Raw genomic sequence first — 19,519 nt, forward strand, 5'->3', positions numbered from 1 at the left:
ACACAAATCTGTTGACAATTTAAAGTGAGCTGCAAGAGGAGTAGACATTGGCTTAGCCCTTTTCATGCCAAACCTCCTTAATACCTTTTCAGTGAAAGCCTTCTGTGAAAGATACAACGTCCTATTATTTTTGTCTCTGATGATCTCCATCCCAAGAATTCTTTTGGTAGCTCCGAAGTCTTTCATATCAAACTCAAAACTCAGTTGTTGTTTCACCTTCTTGATTCCAATCCTGTTAGATGTTGCAACTAACACATCATCCATATATAGTAATAGGTACATATTAGTACCATCTGCAAGCCTCTTGAAATACACACAATTATCATAACTGGATCTCTTAAACTCAATGTTCCCCATGACAGAATCAAATCTTTTATACCATTGTCTAGGTGATTGCTTAAGGCCATACAATGACTTCTTCAGCAAACACACATGGTTTTCTTTACCAGGGACTTCATAACCTTCTGGTTGCTGCATATAAATCTGCTCCTCAAGATCATCATGCAAAAATGCAGTTTTCACATCTAGTTGTTCTAGCTCAAAATCATTCGTAGCAACCAAAGACAATAAAACATGAATATGCTTAACAACTGTGAGAAAACATCATTAAAATCAATGCCTTGTATCTGACTGTAACCTTTAGCCACTAACCTGGCCTTGTATCTGACACCTGTGGCACTTGAATTATCAATCTTCCTTTTATAGATCCACTTGTAGCCAACAATCTTTTTCTTCTCATGAGGCTTTACAAGTGTCCATGTTTGATCCTTCTATAGGGACTAAATTTCTTCTTGCATAGCTGAGATCCAACTCGCAGCATTTTCAGAAGATATGACTTCTTTGTAGCTTTCAGGTTCACTGTATTCCACCTCTTCGACAATGGCAAGGCAATAAGCAAAATCTGAATAGTTATACTTCTCTAGTGGTTTGATGGTTCTTCTGGGTCTATCTTTGGCAAGGCTATAAGACTGCTCTTGTTGATCTTCCTGAATGTCCTCCAACTTTTCTAAGCTTTCTTCATCAACCTGATGATTACTTTGAGTTGGAATAGAACTAGGAGATTGTGTAGGCTGAGCAACAACTTCAAATTCCACTTGTTCTTGATCTTTCTCCTTGACCTGAACATGTATCTTTGTTGCTTCTCCTTTGTCTTTAAGCATGGAAGACTCGTCAAATGTCACATCTCTGCTAACTAGGAACTTATTCTGATCTGGATACCATAATCTACATCCCTTCACGCTAGATGAATACCCAAGGAACACACACTTTTTTGTTCTTGGTTCAAGTTTTCCTTCATTTATATGAGCATATGCAGGACAACCAAAAACTCTCAATATAGAATAATCGGCGGACTTACCAGACCATATCTCTTCTGCGGTCTTACACTCAATGGATGTGTTGGAAGAGCGATTAGCTAGCCAAACTGTTGTGTTTACTGCTTTAGACCAAAACTTCTTCCCCAAGCCTGCATTTGAAAGCATACATCGAGCTTTCTCAAGTAGTGTTTTGTTCATCCTTTCTGTAACTCCATTTTGTTATGGATTTTCTACAACAGTTCTATGTCTTGCAATGTCTTTATTTCTATAAAACTTATTAACTTTTCATTACAGAACTCAAGCCCGTTGTCTGTTCTAAGCCTCTTTGTCACGACCCCGTCTTACCGAAGACATGGCCGGGTAGAGTTCACAAAGCACCAACCCACTCTTCGTGACTCACAAAGTACTGTCCCCCCCTTAAGGGATTTATTCGCCTCCCCCACTACTCGAACCCAAGACCAAGGGGCTATAGTCAATTGGGAAGCATGGTGAGTACCATTGGGCTAGACAGTACTTTGTGAGTCACGAAGAGTGGGTTGGTGCTTTGTGAACTCCACCCGGCTGTGCCTTCGGTAAGACGGGGCCGTGACAATAAAAACCTTTTTATTGTCAAGGCCTCGTCTTACCGAAGGCACGACCGAGTGGAGTTCACAAAGCACTAACCCACTCTTCGTGACTCACAAAGTACTGTCCCCCCCCGCCCCCCCCCCCCCCTCTTAAGGGATTATTCGCCTCCCCCACCACTCGAACCCAGACCAAGGGGCTATAGTCCAATTGGAAGTATGGTGAGTACCATTAGAGCTAGCTAGCCCAATGGTACTCACCATCCTTTATTGTCACACCCGTCTTACCGAGACATGGCCGGGTGGAGTTCACAAAGCACCAATCCACTCTTCTGTCTATCTTTGCAAGCTATAAGACTGCTCTTGTTGATCTTCCTGAATGTCCTCCACTTTTCTAAGCTTTCTTCATCAACCTGATGTTTACTTTGAGTTGGAATAGAACTAGGAGATTGTGTAGGCTGAGCAACAACTTCAAATTCACTTGTTCTTGATCTTTCTCCTTGACCTGAACATGTATCTTGTTGTCTCTTCTCCTTGTCTTTAAGCATGGAAGACTCGTCAAATGTCACATCTCTGCTAACTAGGAACTTATTCTGATCTGGATACCATATCTACATCCCTTCACGCTAGATGAATACCAAGGAACACACACTTTTTTGTTCTTGGTTCAAGTTTTCTTCATTACATGAGCATATGCAGGACAACCAAAAACTCTCAATATAGAATAATCGGCGGACTTACCGACCAACCTATACCTCTTCTGCGGTCTTACACTCAATGGATGTGTTGGAAGAGCGATAGCTAGCCAAACGTTGTGTTTACTGCTTAGACCAAAACTTCTTCCCCACCTGCATTTGAAAGCATACATCGAGCTTTCTCAAGTAGTGTTTGTTCATCCTTCCTGTAACTCCATTTTGTTATGGATTTTCTACACAGTTCTATGTCTTGCAATGTCTTTATTTAAAACTTATTAACTTTTCATTCAGAACTCAAGCCCGTTGTCTGTTCTAAGCCTCTTTGTCACGACCCGTCTTACCGAAGACATGGCCGGTAGATTTCACAAAGCACCAACCCACTCTTCGTGACTCACAAAGTACTGTCCCCCCCTTAAGGGTTATTCGCCTCCCCCACTACTCGAACCCAGACCAGGGGCTATAGTCATTGGGAAGCATGGTGAGTACCATTGGGCTAGACAGTACTTTGTGAGTCACGAAGAGTGGGTTGGTGCTTTGTGAACTCCACCCGGCTGTGCCTTCGGTAAGACGGGGCCGTGACAATAAAACCTTTTTATTGTCAAGGCCTCGTCTTACCGAAGGCACGACCGATGGAGTTCACAAGCACTAACCCACTCTTCGTGACTCCACAAGTACTGTCCCCCCCCCCCCCCCCCCCCTCTCTTAAGGGATTTATTTGCCTCCCCCCACTCGAACCCAAGACCAAGGGGCTTAGTCATTGGGAAGTATGGTGAGTACCATTAGGCTAGCTAGCCCAATGGTACTCACCATGCTTTATTGTCACGACCCCGTCTTACCGGAGACATGGCCGGGTGGAGTTCACAAAGCACCAATCCACTCTTCGTGACTCACAAAGTACTGCCCCCCCCCCCCCCCCCCCCCCCTTTTAAGGGATTTATTTGCCTCCCCCACTACTCGAACCCAAGACCAATGGCTATAGTCACTAGCTCAATGGTACTCACCATGCTTCCTAATTGACTATACGCCCTGGTCTTGAGTTCAAGTGATGGGGGAGGCGAATAATCCCTTAAGGGGGGGGGGGGGGGGGGGGGCCTTAACTTTGTGAGTCACGAAGAGTGGGTTGGTGCTTTGTGAACTCCACTCGTCGTGCCTCCGGTAAGACGGGACCGTGACAATAAAAAGGTGACTATAGCCCTTGGTCTTGGGTTTGAGTGGTGGAGGAGGCGAATAAATCCCTTTGGGGGTGGGGGGGTAGTACTTTGTGAGTCACGAAGAGTGAGTTGGTGCTTTGTGAACTCCACCCGGCCGTGCCTCCGGTAAGATGGGGCCGTGACACTCTTGATGTGCTTACTTGTTTGCTTTTCAACTAAAGTCTTCCACTGCTTGAAGGTTTCAAACACTTGACTCTTCTCCTTCAAGAAATATGCCCAAACTCTTCTAGAGAAATCATCAATGAAAATGAGCATGTACTTAACTTTAGAAGGAACTTGAGATGGCCCCCAAAGATTTGAATGGATGTAATCTAGAAGTCCCTTTGTCTTGTGTATGGTTGTGCTAAAGCTCAATCTCTTCTATTTCCTAAATACACAATGCTCGCAGAACTCCAACTTCCCTATTTGTTGTCCACACAACAAACCCCTCTTACTTAATGCTGCCATCCCTTTTTCACTCATGTGACCAAGCCTCATATGCCATAGTTTGGTATTATCTAAATCAGATGAAGAATTGATAACAGTTGCTGAACCTATAACTGTAGATCCCTGTAGAAAATACAAAGTGCCAAATCTCTCTGCCTTCATCACTGACAAAGCACCTTTTGAAACTTTAAGCACTCCATCTTCACACCTGAACTTGTAGCCATTCTTCTCTAGGGACCCTAAAGAAATCAAATTCTTCTTCAAGTTTGGAATATGTTTAACATCAGAAGGTGTTCTACCCACCGCATCATGCATCTTGATCTGTATTGTGCCTATATCAACCACCTTACATACGTGATCATTACCAAGAAACACACTTCCATTGAATGACTCATAGGTTACAAACCAATCTCTGTTAGGAGTCAGATGTTGTGAGGCTCCTATATCCATGACCCAACTTGTCTCAAAATCATGTTTAGTGTCATTCACACATAGCAGTTCGCCATTATTGTCATCTGCAATATTTGCTTCTTTTGACTTAGACGTATTGTCATTTGCTTTCTGCTTATTGTTCCACTTAAAACAGTCAGTCTTAATATATCCCTTCTTCTTGCCATAATTACATGTCAAATTCCTATGTCTAGACTTAGACCTAGACTTTCCTGAATTTGAATTTCTCTCATTAGTTCTTCCTCTATCCACAAACAACCTAACACTCTGATTACTCGTTAATTGCCAAATTTTTATCAATCCTTTCTTTTGTTTCTAAATTTGACTTAACCTTTTCCAAGGACAAATCATCTCTACCATAAATCATAGTGTCTCTGAAATTTTATAGGAAGTAGGCAAAGAACATAACAGTAAAAGCGTTTGATCCTCATCCTCAATTTTCACATCAATTTTACTTAAGTCTGTAATTATTGATGAAAATTCAGCTAGATGCGAATTTAAGGAACTATCTTCTAAGATTCGCAATGTGTAAAGACGTTGCTTTAACTATAGCCTGCTCGTGAGAGATTTTGTCTAGTACTTATTCTCCAACTTTTTCCATGCTTCTGTTGCTGTCTTCACTTCCAATATCTCTCTGAGTACATCGGAAGTCAATACTAGCTGGATTGATGAAAGGGCCTTCTCATCCATATCCTCCCATTCAGCATCTGTAATAGTCTTAGGCTTCTTTACCTTCTCTCTCAACGCCTTCTTGGTAGCTTCCTTTGTCAATACTGCCATCATTCTGACTTGCCATATTGCAAAGCTTGTTGTACCATCAAACTTCTCAATTTCAGCCTCAGAGGATAATTCGGTCGTGCTGGATCCTGAAGTAGATGCCATTACACCAAGCTCTGATACTAGTTTGTTATGAAATATACCCAAAAACTATGAAAGTCAAATGAAACAAGCGAGAAATATAAAACAAGTGACACAAAGAATTTACGTGGAAACCCAAATTGGGAAAAACCATGGGCAAAGGATGAAAAATAATCCACTATAATGAAAGTCTAATTACAAATTTGCTCTCTCTCTTTCTCAATAGATTTCAGGAAGAAAAAGAATAAAGAGGAATAGAATGATTTCTCACCAATGATAATAGGGAGTTTATATACTAAAACCCGATGTCCTTGAAAATACAAAAATGTCCTTACTAAACACCTAAGTATATAAGGACAATATAGAAGAATTTGCGTCATACATCAATAGAATCTAAAAACTATATCATACTAATAATTGATAAAATTTGAGGTGGGCCTGACTCCTCACCCAATGAGGCCTTCTTGAATAGGAGGATTACCCTCTCTTATAACCTAATAGACTTGAGCGTGTCTAGTAGGTGTGAGACTTCAACAATAATTTATCGATTCGGTATTACAAAAAAACAAAAAAAAAAAAAAAAAAGAACATAAATCCTTTAGATCTTGAATCTAAAAACTGTATCCAACCGATAATGTTTTCTGCTGAAACTATATCTTCATCTCCCTTAGATCTTAAATCTAAATTATGAAATCGTTACTGTTACCGTCTTACTGACTTAATAAATAATTAAGTAAGACCATTTCACCAAAGTAATAGTAATGGTGATAACCTAGGGTTGGAGCTTGAAAATACGGACATCAATGGTGGTTAAAGTGATAGCATGATAAATGCAAGGCAAACCAAACGATACTGTGAAAAGTGAATAGATAGTTGGCTGTACAGTGCCACTAAATACGTGATGACTGTCTAGGTCACCACCCCTTACCTTTTCGATGCATGACAAGCTTTGTCTCTTGGAAATTTAATTTCTTCTGTTCTCCTGTTCGATCAATTGCTATTGCTAGCCAAAGAACAATAACTTTTGAGGCTGTAATGTCAAAACATTTTCTCTTTCAATTTGATGGAAAACAACAACGAGAAAGACGAAAAGAAGGTAAGTGGTTGGGTATTCTGATACTCCCTATTGTTTTCCCCCCAATTTAACCTATTCATCCATTAAAGGGCTTGATATAAGAGTTTTGAGAGGGTGATTCGGAAAAGGAAAAAAGAAAAAAGTTGACAAAGAAATTAAACAACCCTTTGTTTGCTATAAGAAAACTTTTTAGGTATTTTTATTTAAAAATATTTTCTTATTTTCAATTACCAAAAAATATTAAGGTTCTCATGGATCACTTTATACGCCTTTAACGGCTTTATGTAGAAAAAAAAGTATTCTAGAATAAATAATACTATAAATATCAAATTGTTAAGAAAGTAAACATATTTAATAAATGTTTATAATAAAGATGGTATATGTAATTATATAAGGTAATGTCGCGTCACATTATATTCAAGGCTTTATAAGTAGGATAATATTCTAGGATAAAACAAAATACATAGCGTCATTTACATAAAATTATCTTCTCTCTCATTTATCTACAATGATTAGCGATAAAATTTCTTATTTAATGAAAACTTTCTTTAACCCTAAATTGAAATATCAAAACAAAAAGATGGATGATTAAAGGAATAATATGTTCTCCTTATCCAAATTCTATCTCTAATTCACTCATAGATATAAAAAAACAAAAGAAAAAAATGTATTTCAAATTTACACTCCAATCCCATATAATAATATAACTTTTTTCTATTTCTAAACATTATTTTCAATATACCATGATAGTGAAAGCCCAAGTTCAAAAGAAAAAAATTAACACCATAAAGTCAAGTGAAAAAAGAAAGAAAATGTACCGAATCCTAATAGCCATTGGATTATAATCTAACGGTTACGAAAGACCGGTAAGGTTACCGAGCGGGAACAAACATTGCCAAAAAACAATAGATTCTGGCATTTAAAGAAGAGAGACAAAGCGTGACGTGGGGTTCATAGGACCCGGTGCCCGCAAGCAACGGCCCAGATTCGCTCTCACCATCTTCCCATTTTGTTTATCTTCTCACTCTTCACCTTCCATTCTCATTCTCATTCTCCTTCACATTTCTCACTCTCCACTACTCTCATTTCTTTCATAAAAACCCCCAAGAAAGATGTTGCTGGGGAAGCGTCCTCGCCCTCCGATTAAGCGAACTACAAGCATGACAGGGATCACCATTGATGTCTCCAACATGGACTCTTCAGAGCCCTCTGATCATAATCAACCTCATCCTCCTCATCAACATCCTAACGTCCCTCATGTTGTGCCACAGAACATGAACGGCTACGATCAACGGTTCCTTTCCATGGTTTCTCCGAGAAACCTGCAGAGAAGTAATAATAATGAGTTCATGATGGAGACTTCTCATTTCCTGAGAACTTGTGGCCTTTGTAATCGCCGCCTCGCTCCTGGCCGTGACATTTACATGTATAGGTACGCTTCAATTTTCATTTTCTTAAGTATGAAGATCCAAAAAAAAAATAAAGAAAAAAAATTTCTTCTTTTTCTCCCACGGTTTATCTTTAAACATGGAAAAATACAAGTCAAGAGCATCCAAGCTCGAGTATTTCATAATTTTCTATGAAAAAATTTCTCTTTATCGTTAAATATTTTACTAAATTTTCTCGCAGAATATTAACAGTTATATGAAGTGAGCTAGTGAGTTGGTAAGATGTTTAGCGAAAATTATTTTTTTCTGCTGCAGACTGTATTCTTTTTTTTTTTTTTATTGTTCATAATCTAATTACTCTTCTCAAATCTGTAACACTTTTTTTTTTTAATTTTTTTTTTCATATTGGAGCGAGAAGCAAGGGCAAGTTGAATTAATTTAATGGACGATTTGATGTGCAGGGGGGACACAGCTTTTTGTAGTTTAGAGTGCAGGGAAAAGAAAATGAAGCAAGATGAGAGAAAAGAGAAGTTGAGTGGATCATCATCATCATCATCATCACAACCATCCTCAAGAGGTCCACCGGGCTCCAAGGGGTCTAGTAAAAGCGAGCCGGTGGCTGCAGCTTGAAGACAAAGAAGTAAGACAGAGTTAATCAATTAAACTTAACTGAAAGAGAAGGAGAGATCGGCTGAAGAATTAAGAAGTTTGAAGTGTAACATGCCCGTTTTCCACCATTAATGGCGCCCCACTTGCTAATATTATTTTACATGAGACTCTCGGGACTGGATGATGGTGATGGTGATGTTGGTGGTAGTGGTAATAATGAGAATCGAATGTAGAATTATTGTGTAAAAAAAGAAAAAAAAAAAGAATTATTGTGTAAAAAAAGAAAAAAAAAAAATTATGTATGGAAGATGAATAGTGGGTGGTGGATTGTGAAAGCTAGATGTGTGTGAAAAAGTAAAATATTATTTTACCTATGGTTACATGTCTAACTATTTTGTCTCATCAGCTTTGCTTCCCGTTCTAATTTTCAGTTTATTGTATTTTGTTTTGATTTTACAAAAATAGGTAAAAAAATATATACATATATTCCTCTCATTAGGATTTGAATCCAAATAAAGTTCTGAACATGTTAGAGAGAAAAAAGAATGAAAGGATCTTGAAAGAAATTCTTTGGTTGCTTCCACATCTGCTTTTTAGGTTACGTGAATAGTTGTGACATTCAGGAATATCCACAAAGGAGTGAACCACTTTTTTCCACCCTAATAATGGTTTAATAACACTTTCCAATCTATAAACTTTTAAAATACTACTTTTTCACCCAAATGATACATTTTAATGACACTTTCCCACCTATCCCGCCAATAACCGCCCAATTCTGGTATCGTTGCAACCTCACACCACACTATTCTCTTCCCTAACATTACTAACCAAAACCTCTCAAACCTTACTCCCTCTGATCCCACCAATCGTCTGAAATCAAGTGATTACGGTTTTCGTAGCCGTCCCTCCAAAGTCAAATTCTGACCAATCATGATAATTAAAATCCAACCTTTCATCATCAAAAGACTCACTGACATTCCTTCTTCAAAAGCTCCAACAACTTGGATCGAGTTTACTCTTCATTCATTGCCGAATTGGAAAGAGTATTTTTTTGAGTGGAAAAGTGATATTTTAAAAAACTGTGGATGAGAAAATGTCATTAAACTATTATTTGGATGAGAAAAAGTTGTTAATCATCAAGAAAAAAGACATTTGATATGAATCTTTGACACGATTTATTACACGGCGCATTTTTGTATCGATCAAAATGATTTAATACCTCTGATCACGATGTTAGAATAGTAATTATATTGATAGATTACAATCTTGAATCTTATATCAGGCTGGAAAGTAAAGAAAACGGGTTTACACGTTTTTTTGAAAGAAGTTTTATTAAAATAATTATTCAATTTTTTTAAACGAGTAATCAAAAGTCTAATGGACGAAAATTGATTGAAAAAAAAAAAAAAAAAAAAACCAGAAATTACTCTTTCTCTTTCGAAACTAAAGACTTTCGGATAGTAAAATTACCCATAAATTCATTGCCGTATGAAATCATTTATTGAATAATAGCCTTCCTTTATTGGTTTTAATCTCTCTTTGACAACAACATAACTTTGCAAAATTTTTAACTACATATTAATATGATTTTGTTATTAATTTTGTTCTTATATATGAGAGAAGCTAATTTGATTTATTGAGATTATAATTTGCTTGAGCATCGAGGGCCTGATTATGCTACAAAAAATTGTATGGAAATTCTAGGTATGAATGTTCATGTTATTTTAAATACCGTAAAGTATTCTTAATGACGTCAACAATTATTACAAACAAAATTTTACAGTTTTCTATATAAGAAATTTGACTAAAAATTTATCTTTTAGTATTTATTTCTACTAATAAATCATTTTCCAATACCATTTAACTAAATTCATATTTTAATTAAAGAAGTAGTTCAAATGTTAAGACTTTGAGAGCTTTCAAGCTCTATGATGATTGAAAGAACAAAGGTTTTGAGAACTTGACAAAACTGTTATTGGTTCACAGTTGAAGGAATAACAACGTTGTGAGAGGGACAAGAAATTGAAAGGGTTGCCCATGACTTGAGGTGGGATTGAGCAAGAAAAAGAAAAATCAAAATATCAAGAAGCCGAAAGCGAAACACCATATGTCATAGCAAATCATCGTGTTTGTTTGATGAGACTGTTCAATTATAAATAACGACATAAATGATCATTTTTATTTAACCATAACCACAATTATTATTAAAATGGAAAACCACCACAATATTGTTTAACAATATTGTGGTGATGATTTTAATTGAATAGTTTCACCATGTTAGTATAATGATTAGATGAGACCATTCCATATAACCTGCCAAAAACTATTGGTCCCAACTTGAGTTCTTTTTTTTCTTTTTTTGTTCTTCAACAAATCTAATGACAAATGGTTAATTGGTATGAAAATCATAACCCAAACGAGAAAGGAAAAAATACCAAAAAAATAAAATTATGAGTCATTGTCACTATCATCTTCATTTTCATTATAGTTTTAGTCATATCAAGGTGTTCTTTTTAGCTCCGGTCTAGCTGAGTTATAAGACCTCATTCATAAATTTAATGACGGAGAACTGACTGTAGGGTTGATATATGTGTCAACTTGTCGATGACATATTTATAATATTCTTTTTTATATATAATTATATAGGAATCTGTAACATCGTCAACTAGACTTATTTTGCCCTAATTAATACTGAAAGAGATTTTACATGGAGTGTTATATTGATTGAAATAATGGGGTTGGTATGTTGCTTTTGCGACCCTTTGAAATTTATATAAAGTCTCCATCGTTTTTTTGTCACATTGGGACCACTCATCAGTAGGTTAATTTTGATCAATCAAATTAATATTGTTAATTAATTAACTCCATTTGATTAGAGTATTAGATAATTATTTGTTTAATTTGATGAATTTTTTATTTTTACTTTGTTGGATTCATTATTGAGGGGATCTTGGTTAATTATTATTTAAATTACTTTTAATTAACATGAAGAAGTACTAGAGCTTGATTAAATACAAGATTCCTTGTACTATAATCACTTAAACAAGACTTAATTTTTGAGATCTAATTAGCTCCCCTGCCCTTATATATTAAAGGATTAAATCCTCCACCATGACATCATGAATTTATTCGAGTTTTGAAACATTAATTTAATTTTGTCATGTATTTATTTTTATTTACATACAGTCAAGATTTTGCTCGAATCAGTCTCATACTAGATCATTAATACTTTAAAATTTTTATTTAGGTTCAGTAATTGTTTTTCTCATCAACTTAAGATGTTTAATTTGTATATAGAAGTAGTGCTAAAAATTGAAAAAAATATATATATAAAATGCTCACTTGATATTTTTTATATCTATTAATCTTCAAAAAAGAATGAAGATTTTTTTTTTTTAACTGAGGTGTTCAGGTTAATTTACGCACACCTCAACTAATCCTCAAGAGAGTTATCTCACAATAACCAACCGCCACAACTCCAAGTTAAAAAGCGGGGATGAAGCCATGCACAACCCCCTTGGTTGGCCCTTATTGTTGGGCTACCCATGGGTGGGCGGATCTAGGATTTTTCCTCAATGGGGACAAAATATAAACTTAAAAAAAAAATTAAAACCAATCATAAATGCACTTTTTTTTTTTTTCATTTTCATTACAATGAGCTTCAATAGAAAGTTATAAAATAAAAATAAATATTTTCAAAAAACATAATTTTTGTAAAAATAAAACAATTTTTCTACAAGTGTCCCTAACTAGTTTTCCTATTATGAAAACGTTGGATAATCATCTCATTGTCAATTATATTAAATACATCTTTTTCAATATAGATGATCAAGCAATCATTCATTCATTGATCTCCCATTCGATTGCATAACCGATTTTTCACAAGATTCATTGTAGAAAAAACCCTTTCAACAGTCGCAATCGCAACTGATAAAACCAATGCAACTTTCACAAGCTTATACACCAACATATGCAAAATTTCTTTTTTAAACCGAACTAAATTCTTAACCAAATGACCAATTCCTTGTAACTCAGCAAATTTATCACAAGAATGTATGTCAATAACATAAATCTCAATCTAGTTCTCAAGTACCATTAACTCAAGTGTAGAAAAATCAAATAGATAAAACTGACCAAACTCATTCTTCCCTCTCTTCTCTTTTTCATTTTCCTTTGCTTCTTCTTCCTTTCTTCTTTATGGGTTTTTCTCTCTTTTTCTTCATTTTTGGCAAACAACCTAGTTTATATATAAAACAACTTCTTTGAATTATGAAACTGCCATAAGATTCTCTTATTCTCACCATGATCTCGCCACATTAGTTTTCTGATGTAAAAATGCCCAGATTTCTCCCCTCAGTTAAATGCAAACCCAACAGTTCTTATTCCTTTCATTTTCACTCATAATAAAACTTTTAAAAACTAACAGATCATCTTGCATAAAAATAAAAATCACAAAAAATATGTAATATATATACTAGGATTAAAAATAAGGTTTTACAAAAATAAAATCCAAACTAACCATGGGGGCTGTTCCCAAAATCTCATAATTCTATAAGTGTAAAATTTAAATAAATATAAGATGTGGACTTTTTTCAAAAGTTGAGTGGGGACTCTAGTCCCCACAAGTCATTAATTGGATCCGCCACTGAATATATATATATAACTTTCAAATCTTTTTATTTGATAATATTTTGGGAAAAATATTTTGTCCCAAACTACTTGAAACAAGATAACTTTATATTACAAGAAAAACTAACATAACTTTGTTTAATTATTTCTTAATTAAAGTCTCATTTCTTTTTCTAGAAATGACTTACAATTAAACAAATTATAAACCCAAAAGAGATCAAATAAAAAATAAAAATAAAAATAATTTTCATTGAGTAAAAAGTCGGTTACATAATTATTTAATTAATTAGTTGAAGGTTCTTTATCAAAGGTCTATGTGGTTTCAATGAAAAACAAGCAAAAGAAAACATAATAGACTCATTTTCAAACAATATTTAATTAAATTAAGCTTAATTAATTAATTAATAAACTTATATTTGACTCATTCAAGTGCTGTAAAGCTTCCAATTGTTTCATAATTAAATTAGGTAATTAATTAAGCAAATAAACAAAGATTTTAAATCCCTTTCAGGGCTCCCTAATTATGGGTCACATAAGATTCCAACACGAATAAAAATATAAACCAAATCTTCAACATCAAAGCTGCATAGATTTTTACTTAATTCTTTATTTAGAGTCAATCTTTCCCACTATTTGTGACCAATAATTCAAGTTTTCTCGGGATTTATCTCTCCTCACGGGTGTGTGGATGGGAGCGTTTTTATTAATGAAAATTAATTTTAATTAAAAATAAAAACTAGTAACGAGAAATATTTACACAAGAAAGTCTTACCACCTTACTTTCCTAACATGATAAAATTGTTCAATGAAAATATATTATATACTATCACGTGTTAAAATTTATTTTTATTAAATTCACCGGTTTTAGAAATTATCATCTTATAAAATTACCCTTTTTGATGGATTACTTAGAAAATATATTTGTCTCACATCGCTAATTTAATGGACTATTATAGTATGTATGTGGTTAAACTCTCTCCTCTCTTGAGTTAGTTTTTGTGGGTGAGTTCTACCCAAACTTGTTTATCATGGTATCCGAACCATCTTTGTTTGGGGCGATGGTAGGTCCTGGTGGGTTTGGACCCTTACCATGCATGCCGAGTAAGAAGAAGAGTGTTAGAAGTTGTTTTTGTTTCACATTATTAGTTTAGTGGACTGATCTTTCGATGTATATATATGGTTAGATTCTCTCCTCTTTTGAGTCAGCTTTTAAGGCTGCTCTACCCAAGCTCATTTATCAAGGTTTATCGTGTTAAAAATTTGAGGTGATGAATCTTTAATTTTACTTCTAAAGTGACATGTCGTGATTTTAGATATACATGCAGATTTTATACAAATGTGACATGATAAGACCGTTTAGTGAAAAAATATCATGTATAACAACATAAATATTAAATTTTCCTTCTTATTGATAATCTAATCATATCGCGAAACTGAAATGTTGAGACTGTTTTAAGTAAGTTTTTTCTCATTTTTTTAAGTTTTACATAAAAAAGACATATCGTGTTTTTATATGTATATGCATATTTATATAATTGTGTTATTTATTGCATGATTTCGTACTTCTAAAATATGAAAACTTTTGTTAATGTTATTAAAAATGTTTTAGAAAAATAATAAAAACAGTACTTTCAAATAATATCAAAATTATAAACATAATTAATTAATTAGCAACTAGTAATTAAAAATCCATTAAGCTTTGGCAAATCCCAAGGCATACTGTTGGGTTTATGGGTGTCACCTCAACCCCATGTTTCCTGGTGAGGATTAGACAAAGCCTGCCCACTAATTATAATTAATTACCTAATTAATTATCTTCTTGGCTTTAATTAATCAAGTTCAACAACTTTTTTGGACTTTCAAGTTACTTTTAATTTAATTAATTTTCTTTTGTTTTACTGGGTTTAATCAATTAATTTATCTTTTACTACTTGCATCATCAACATGATTTTACTTTATGCTAATTTTGTCCCATTGCACCAAGTGGAAAGATTAATTAATTAATCTTAATTATACCTTTAATCTACACCATAAAATACTCATAAATAAACTTAACGTCATTACCAATATGATTCAAGTGAACCAGATTTTTTGGAAGTGATTCTGTGACTTGTAATCCACCTCATCATTAATAATTTAATCCATAAATTAATTACAATTTGATCCATCATTAAAGAGGTTTATAAATTAAGTTTAAAATTGAATTCTGCCATAATTTATGAAAAAGAAGAATATTTTTAAGAAATTCTTTTAAATTTTAATGCATAGAAATAGTTTTTTAATAGAACCAAGGTCCAAGTATCAGGGCAAAACCAACGGAACCCGAAGTGTATTGGTAATTTTTTTGTAAACTATTAAGGGTGTATTTATAATTTTCATAGAGTATATTTATCATTTTTGTGAATAATATGGAGTATTCGTAACTTTCCCGGATACCCAAACAGGTTCCAATTCTAGCTATTGAGGAACTAGAACCAGCCGGTTCTGATTCCTTGGGAAGAGGGCGGGTACCTAGACCGATCACCCCTAATTTTTGATCTTATAAATAATACTACTTGAAAGAGTGATGTCTTGAGCCAGGGTCTGCAATGACCATGGGCCTGTGTTTTGTTGAGAGGCCTGTTGGGCTCCATCCTTTTTGGACGCAACAAAAGCGTAATATAGAATATTACAGGATAGCAAGAACATATTTTTGAACTTAATTTGATATATTATTTACCAACACAAAGCAGATGGATGGCTGCTCCACAATGAGGTACAAGGCAAATGGGCTACACAGGACTAAAGATACCAACATATATAGGACTCTTAATTAACCACAATTCATGCCAAGAAAGTGGAAAGTGAAAACATTAACCACAGCTTTGATTAAAGAGAAAGGGAAAATCCATTCAGTCTTCCACTTTTCTCTCCTTGCAGAATAATATTTTACTTGTATTCCAAAATCATGTTGTTCTCTGGAGCCAACCCAATGCATGCCCTAAGGATGTTCTCCAGCATAGCCCTCTGCTTTGAGAGTGCATTCACCACTGGCGTCCCTGGTGGAACCTTTTTTTAACAAACAAATTTCATCCGTTAACACTCTTAGACCTTTATTAATCTAACAGTTATCGAAGATAGATAATAGTTTTTTTTATCTTTTATACAGTATTAATCCAACAGTTATCCATAGTCGGACGGTCTTATACCCTATGAATCCAACAGTTATCAAAGATTGGTAATAGTTTTGTATCAATCCAACAGTTATCAACGATTGGTAAAAGAGCTTGAAAAGGGCCTTGAAGACTTACAAGAGGGGCCTTGGTGAGGTAACTGAGAATGGTAGCCACAGGGTGGAAAGAGTGGAACTTTCCCTGAAAAATTACAATTTTGCATAGTAAGATTTTGGTATATTAAAGATAGACAAAGAGTAAGTAAAATATATGAAGAAAACCAACCTCTCCTTCAGCTTTGAGCTGGATCCTGGTGCTGAGTTCAGCTAGAAGAACCAAATCTAAAATGATGGGAGCTGCCAAAAGAGAGTCTTCACAAGTGTTGTGCAGCACAATGGTGTTCTTGCCACCCATGAATATCTCGGATGTGTACTCATCCATGGCTCTCTTGCTGTCCCCAACATATGGCACATACTGCAAAACATCCAAATTTATGTATTACTTCGTGTTTATTTACATCTCATGATGTAGACGTCTGTACTAGAGATTGACTGAGAGGGATGAGCATTATACCTTGATGACCACGACGTGGTCAGGGTGCTCGCCCGGCTCATAGAGGATACCATTGCTGGAAACCATGTCATCAACAACATTGGATTTGGAGATTTCCTTGGAGCGGAAGGTTTGTGGGGCCGAGAGATTCATGCCATCATTGTTTCCCAAGTGATTGTAGCTCACAATTGAAGTTGGCTGAGAATTAATCAATCATATCACCACTATCAGAATCTATAATTCAATCCAATTATAACGATAAATTCTTCATCAGAATCTAAATTATTCATTACCTTGATGCCAGCACCAACAAGAAAATCAACCAAAACAGATTTCATCTTAGTCTGACCACTCTTGAAGTCATCTCCGCCGATCAAACTGTTTCTGCTAATAGCTAAATCAATGAGCCCTGAGCATAAACAACACAAAGTTAATCAAGCAAATTCACATAATCTTCCAAATTAACCATCAAAAAGAGATAAATTATAAGCTTAATTACCTGGAACAAAGGTGTTCTGGGGGCTTCCATTGATGAAAGGAACGTTTTCAAGTACACAAGCAATAGCAAACAAAGTTGAAGGAGAAATCTCAGCTTCATTCTTATCCAATGAAGCGAAAAGATTCTCCATGGTATCATTCAGCCCCACAATCACATTACTGTACCGCTCTGTGTTAGCAGTCCACAGTACAACAATTTTGTCCACCTTGCTTTTCTCCTTGAACTCTCTAATTAACACCAATCAACCAACCAACAAACACATTAATTAATCAATTCATGAAAGGAAACAAATTAAATCAGATTAAACGATTGGTTTCTTAGTCTTCTGTACCTAATATCCTTGATGATTTGTTCAAGTTGTTCTTTCTTGGTCCCCTTGATCACGTTGTTGGCTCGTGACCCTTGATTGGCAGCGATGAAATCAGGGTCGTAGATTCCAGGGAGAGGGACCATGGATTCCATGTAGGGCCTCAATTGTTTTTGCAAATCAATGTCAAAAACTTTGGCTCTTGCCATGGCATCAGCAAGATTCATGTCACTTATGTCCCAACCTCCAAAAACAATGTCATCTGGGTTCACCTGTAGTTTTATTATTAAAAAAAAATATTGATTATGGGGTCAAATTAGACTGAAATTATGAGTGATTTACGAAAATCTGAAAACAACCCAGTTGAATTGAACATTTTTACCATGGGAAGAAGGCTCTTGAATGGAGCATAAATCTCTTCTCCATTGTAAGATCCAACTCTGATTGATGATGCTTGTGTTAGTGAGCCAAAATAATTGGCTTGTTGCACCTTGTCCTTGGTGGCCCAGGAGATTCCTCTGAAAACAAATAATAAAAAAATAAATCTCACAAATCAATAAAAAATTCTCATACAAGACAAAATAATCAACAGAAAAAAATTAACCATAAATAGGGAAACTCACTCTCGATTTGCTGTGACACCACCAGTGAGTGTGGAACCGTTGTTTCCTCCCCAACCCACAAGCATAACCCTATAAAAAAACAACGAAAATGTTGTCAAAAAAAAGTTTTTGAAATCAACCCAGAAAGCAAAAACAAATCTTTTTGTTGAAAAAGATTGACAAATTTGGAAACAAACCCTAGTTTGGGGACACGAGCGTCGGTTTTGAATTCATATTTCACAGTCTTGGGCTTGACAATCCACTGATAAGTTCCATTTCTGTTCTCATGAACGAGCTCAGTGGTTTCATACTTGTACACAGACTGAATCTCATCCTCTGTGTACTTCACGTCGGGGCTCTCAACCTTGAAGTTTTCGATAAACATTTTTGTTCAAAACTGAAACAATAAAAACACTTTTGAAAAACAAGAAGAAGAAGAGTTTGTTTTTGTTGCTGAAAGTAATGAAAGTGTTTTGTGTTTTTAGTAACTAAACTCTTCTCCTCACTTGATCTGAGCCTTTGTGCTTCTTAAACTTGCACCAATCAGACGTATATATAGAGAAATTTATACACGTGGCGACACTTTAGTGGGCTGTGGCCCATTCTCATATGAATTATTGGCGCTTGGTTCTTAGTGAAGCTTGGCCATGCAAAATATTATACACATGAGAGTGTTTCTTTTATTTTTGGTTAATAAAATGATCCCCCTAAGGGTTTATATAATTTCATAAAACCACCTATACCTTGAGAATTACCTCTCACTATCACTATATAGACTAACTTTCTTAATATTACCATTTTATGTGTTTCTACTCATGATTAGGAAATATTATTATTATTATTTTTTTTTTTTGAATTCTTCGATCGACACATCAGATTAAAATGTGTTGAATTGTATATATTTATGTGGAGAAGGAAATTAATGACAAGCTAATTCCAAAGGGAATCATGGAAGAAGGACAACAATGACATACCATAGCTGAAGATAAGCAAAATCTTAACAGATGATTTTAAGGGGTTTTGAGATAGGATTTAAACGTTAGGGAGGTGAATGTAATGGTATCCTCTTTTTGTATTTTAATTTGGGTGTTTTTATTTTCATTGGACCGTACGTATGGGGTGACACGAGTGAGAAGGAGAAGAGAGGAGGGACACGTGTGAAAGTACTTTACAAGTGGCGAAATCTA

General features: G+C 35.1%; 2 protein-coding genes across 2 annotated transcripts; one reads left to right on the forward strand and one right to left on the reverse strand.

Moving 5' to 3' along the window:
• Positions 1-7,618: 7,618 nt before the first annotated feature.
• LOC116116756 (FCS-Like Zinc finger 5-like) lies at positions 7,619-8,854 on the forward strand. Its single transcript, XM_031402800.1, has 2 exons — positions 7,619-8,026; positions 8,444-8,854. The coding sequence occupies exons 1-2, from the start codon at positions 7,707-7,709 to the stop codon at positions 8,610-8,612; spliced, it is 489 nt and encodes a 162-aa protein (XP_031258660.1). The 5' UTR covers positions 7,619-7,706; the 3' UTR covers positions 8,613-8,854.
• A 7,034-nt stretch (positions 8,855-15,888) lies between these two features.
• Positions 15,889-18,864, reverse strand: LOC116116752 (inositol-3-phosphate synthase). The gene is made up of 10 exons (XM_031402795.1): positions 18,530-18,864; positions 18,354-18,422; positions 18,113-18,248; positions 17,755-18,002; positions 17,424-17,650; positions 17,218-17,333; positions 16,946-17,122; positions 16,658-16,846; positions 16,511-16,573; positions 15,889-16,268 (listed from the first exon to the last, which is right to left on the reverse strand). Exons 1-10 carry the CDS (start codon positions 18,715-18,717, stop codon positions 16,149-16,151), a joined length of 1,533 nt encoding a protein of 510 aa, XP_031258655.1. The 5' UTR covers positions 18,718-18,864; the 3' UTR covers positions 15,889-16,148.
• Positions 18,865-19,519: the final 655 nt, after the last annotated feature.

Source organism: Pistacia vera, unplaced genomic scaffold, assembly GCF_008641045.1.
Source record: "Pistacia vera cultivar Batoury unplaced genomic scaffold, PisVer_v2 Contig780, whole genome shotgun sequence".
Classification (NCBI taxonomy): Eukaryota; Viridiplantae; Streptophyta; class Magnoliopsida; order Sapindales; family Anacardiaceae; genus Pistacia; species Pistacia vera.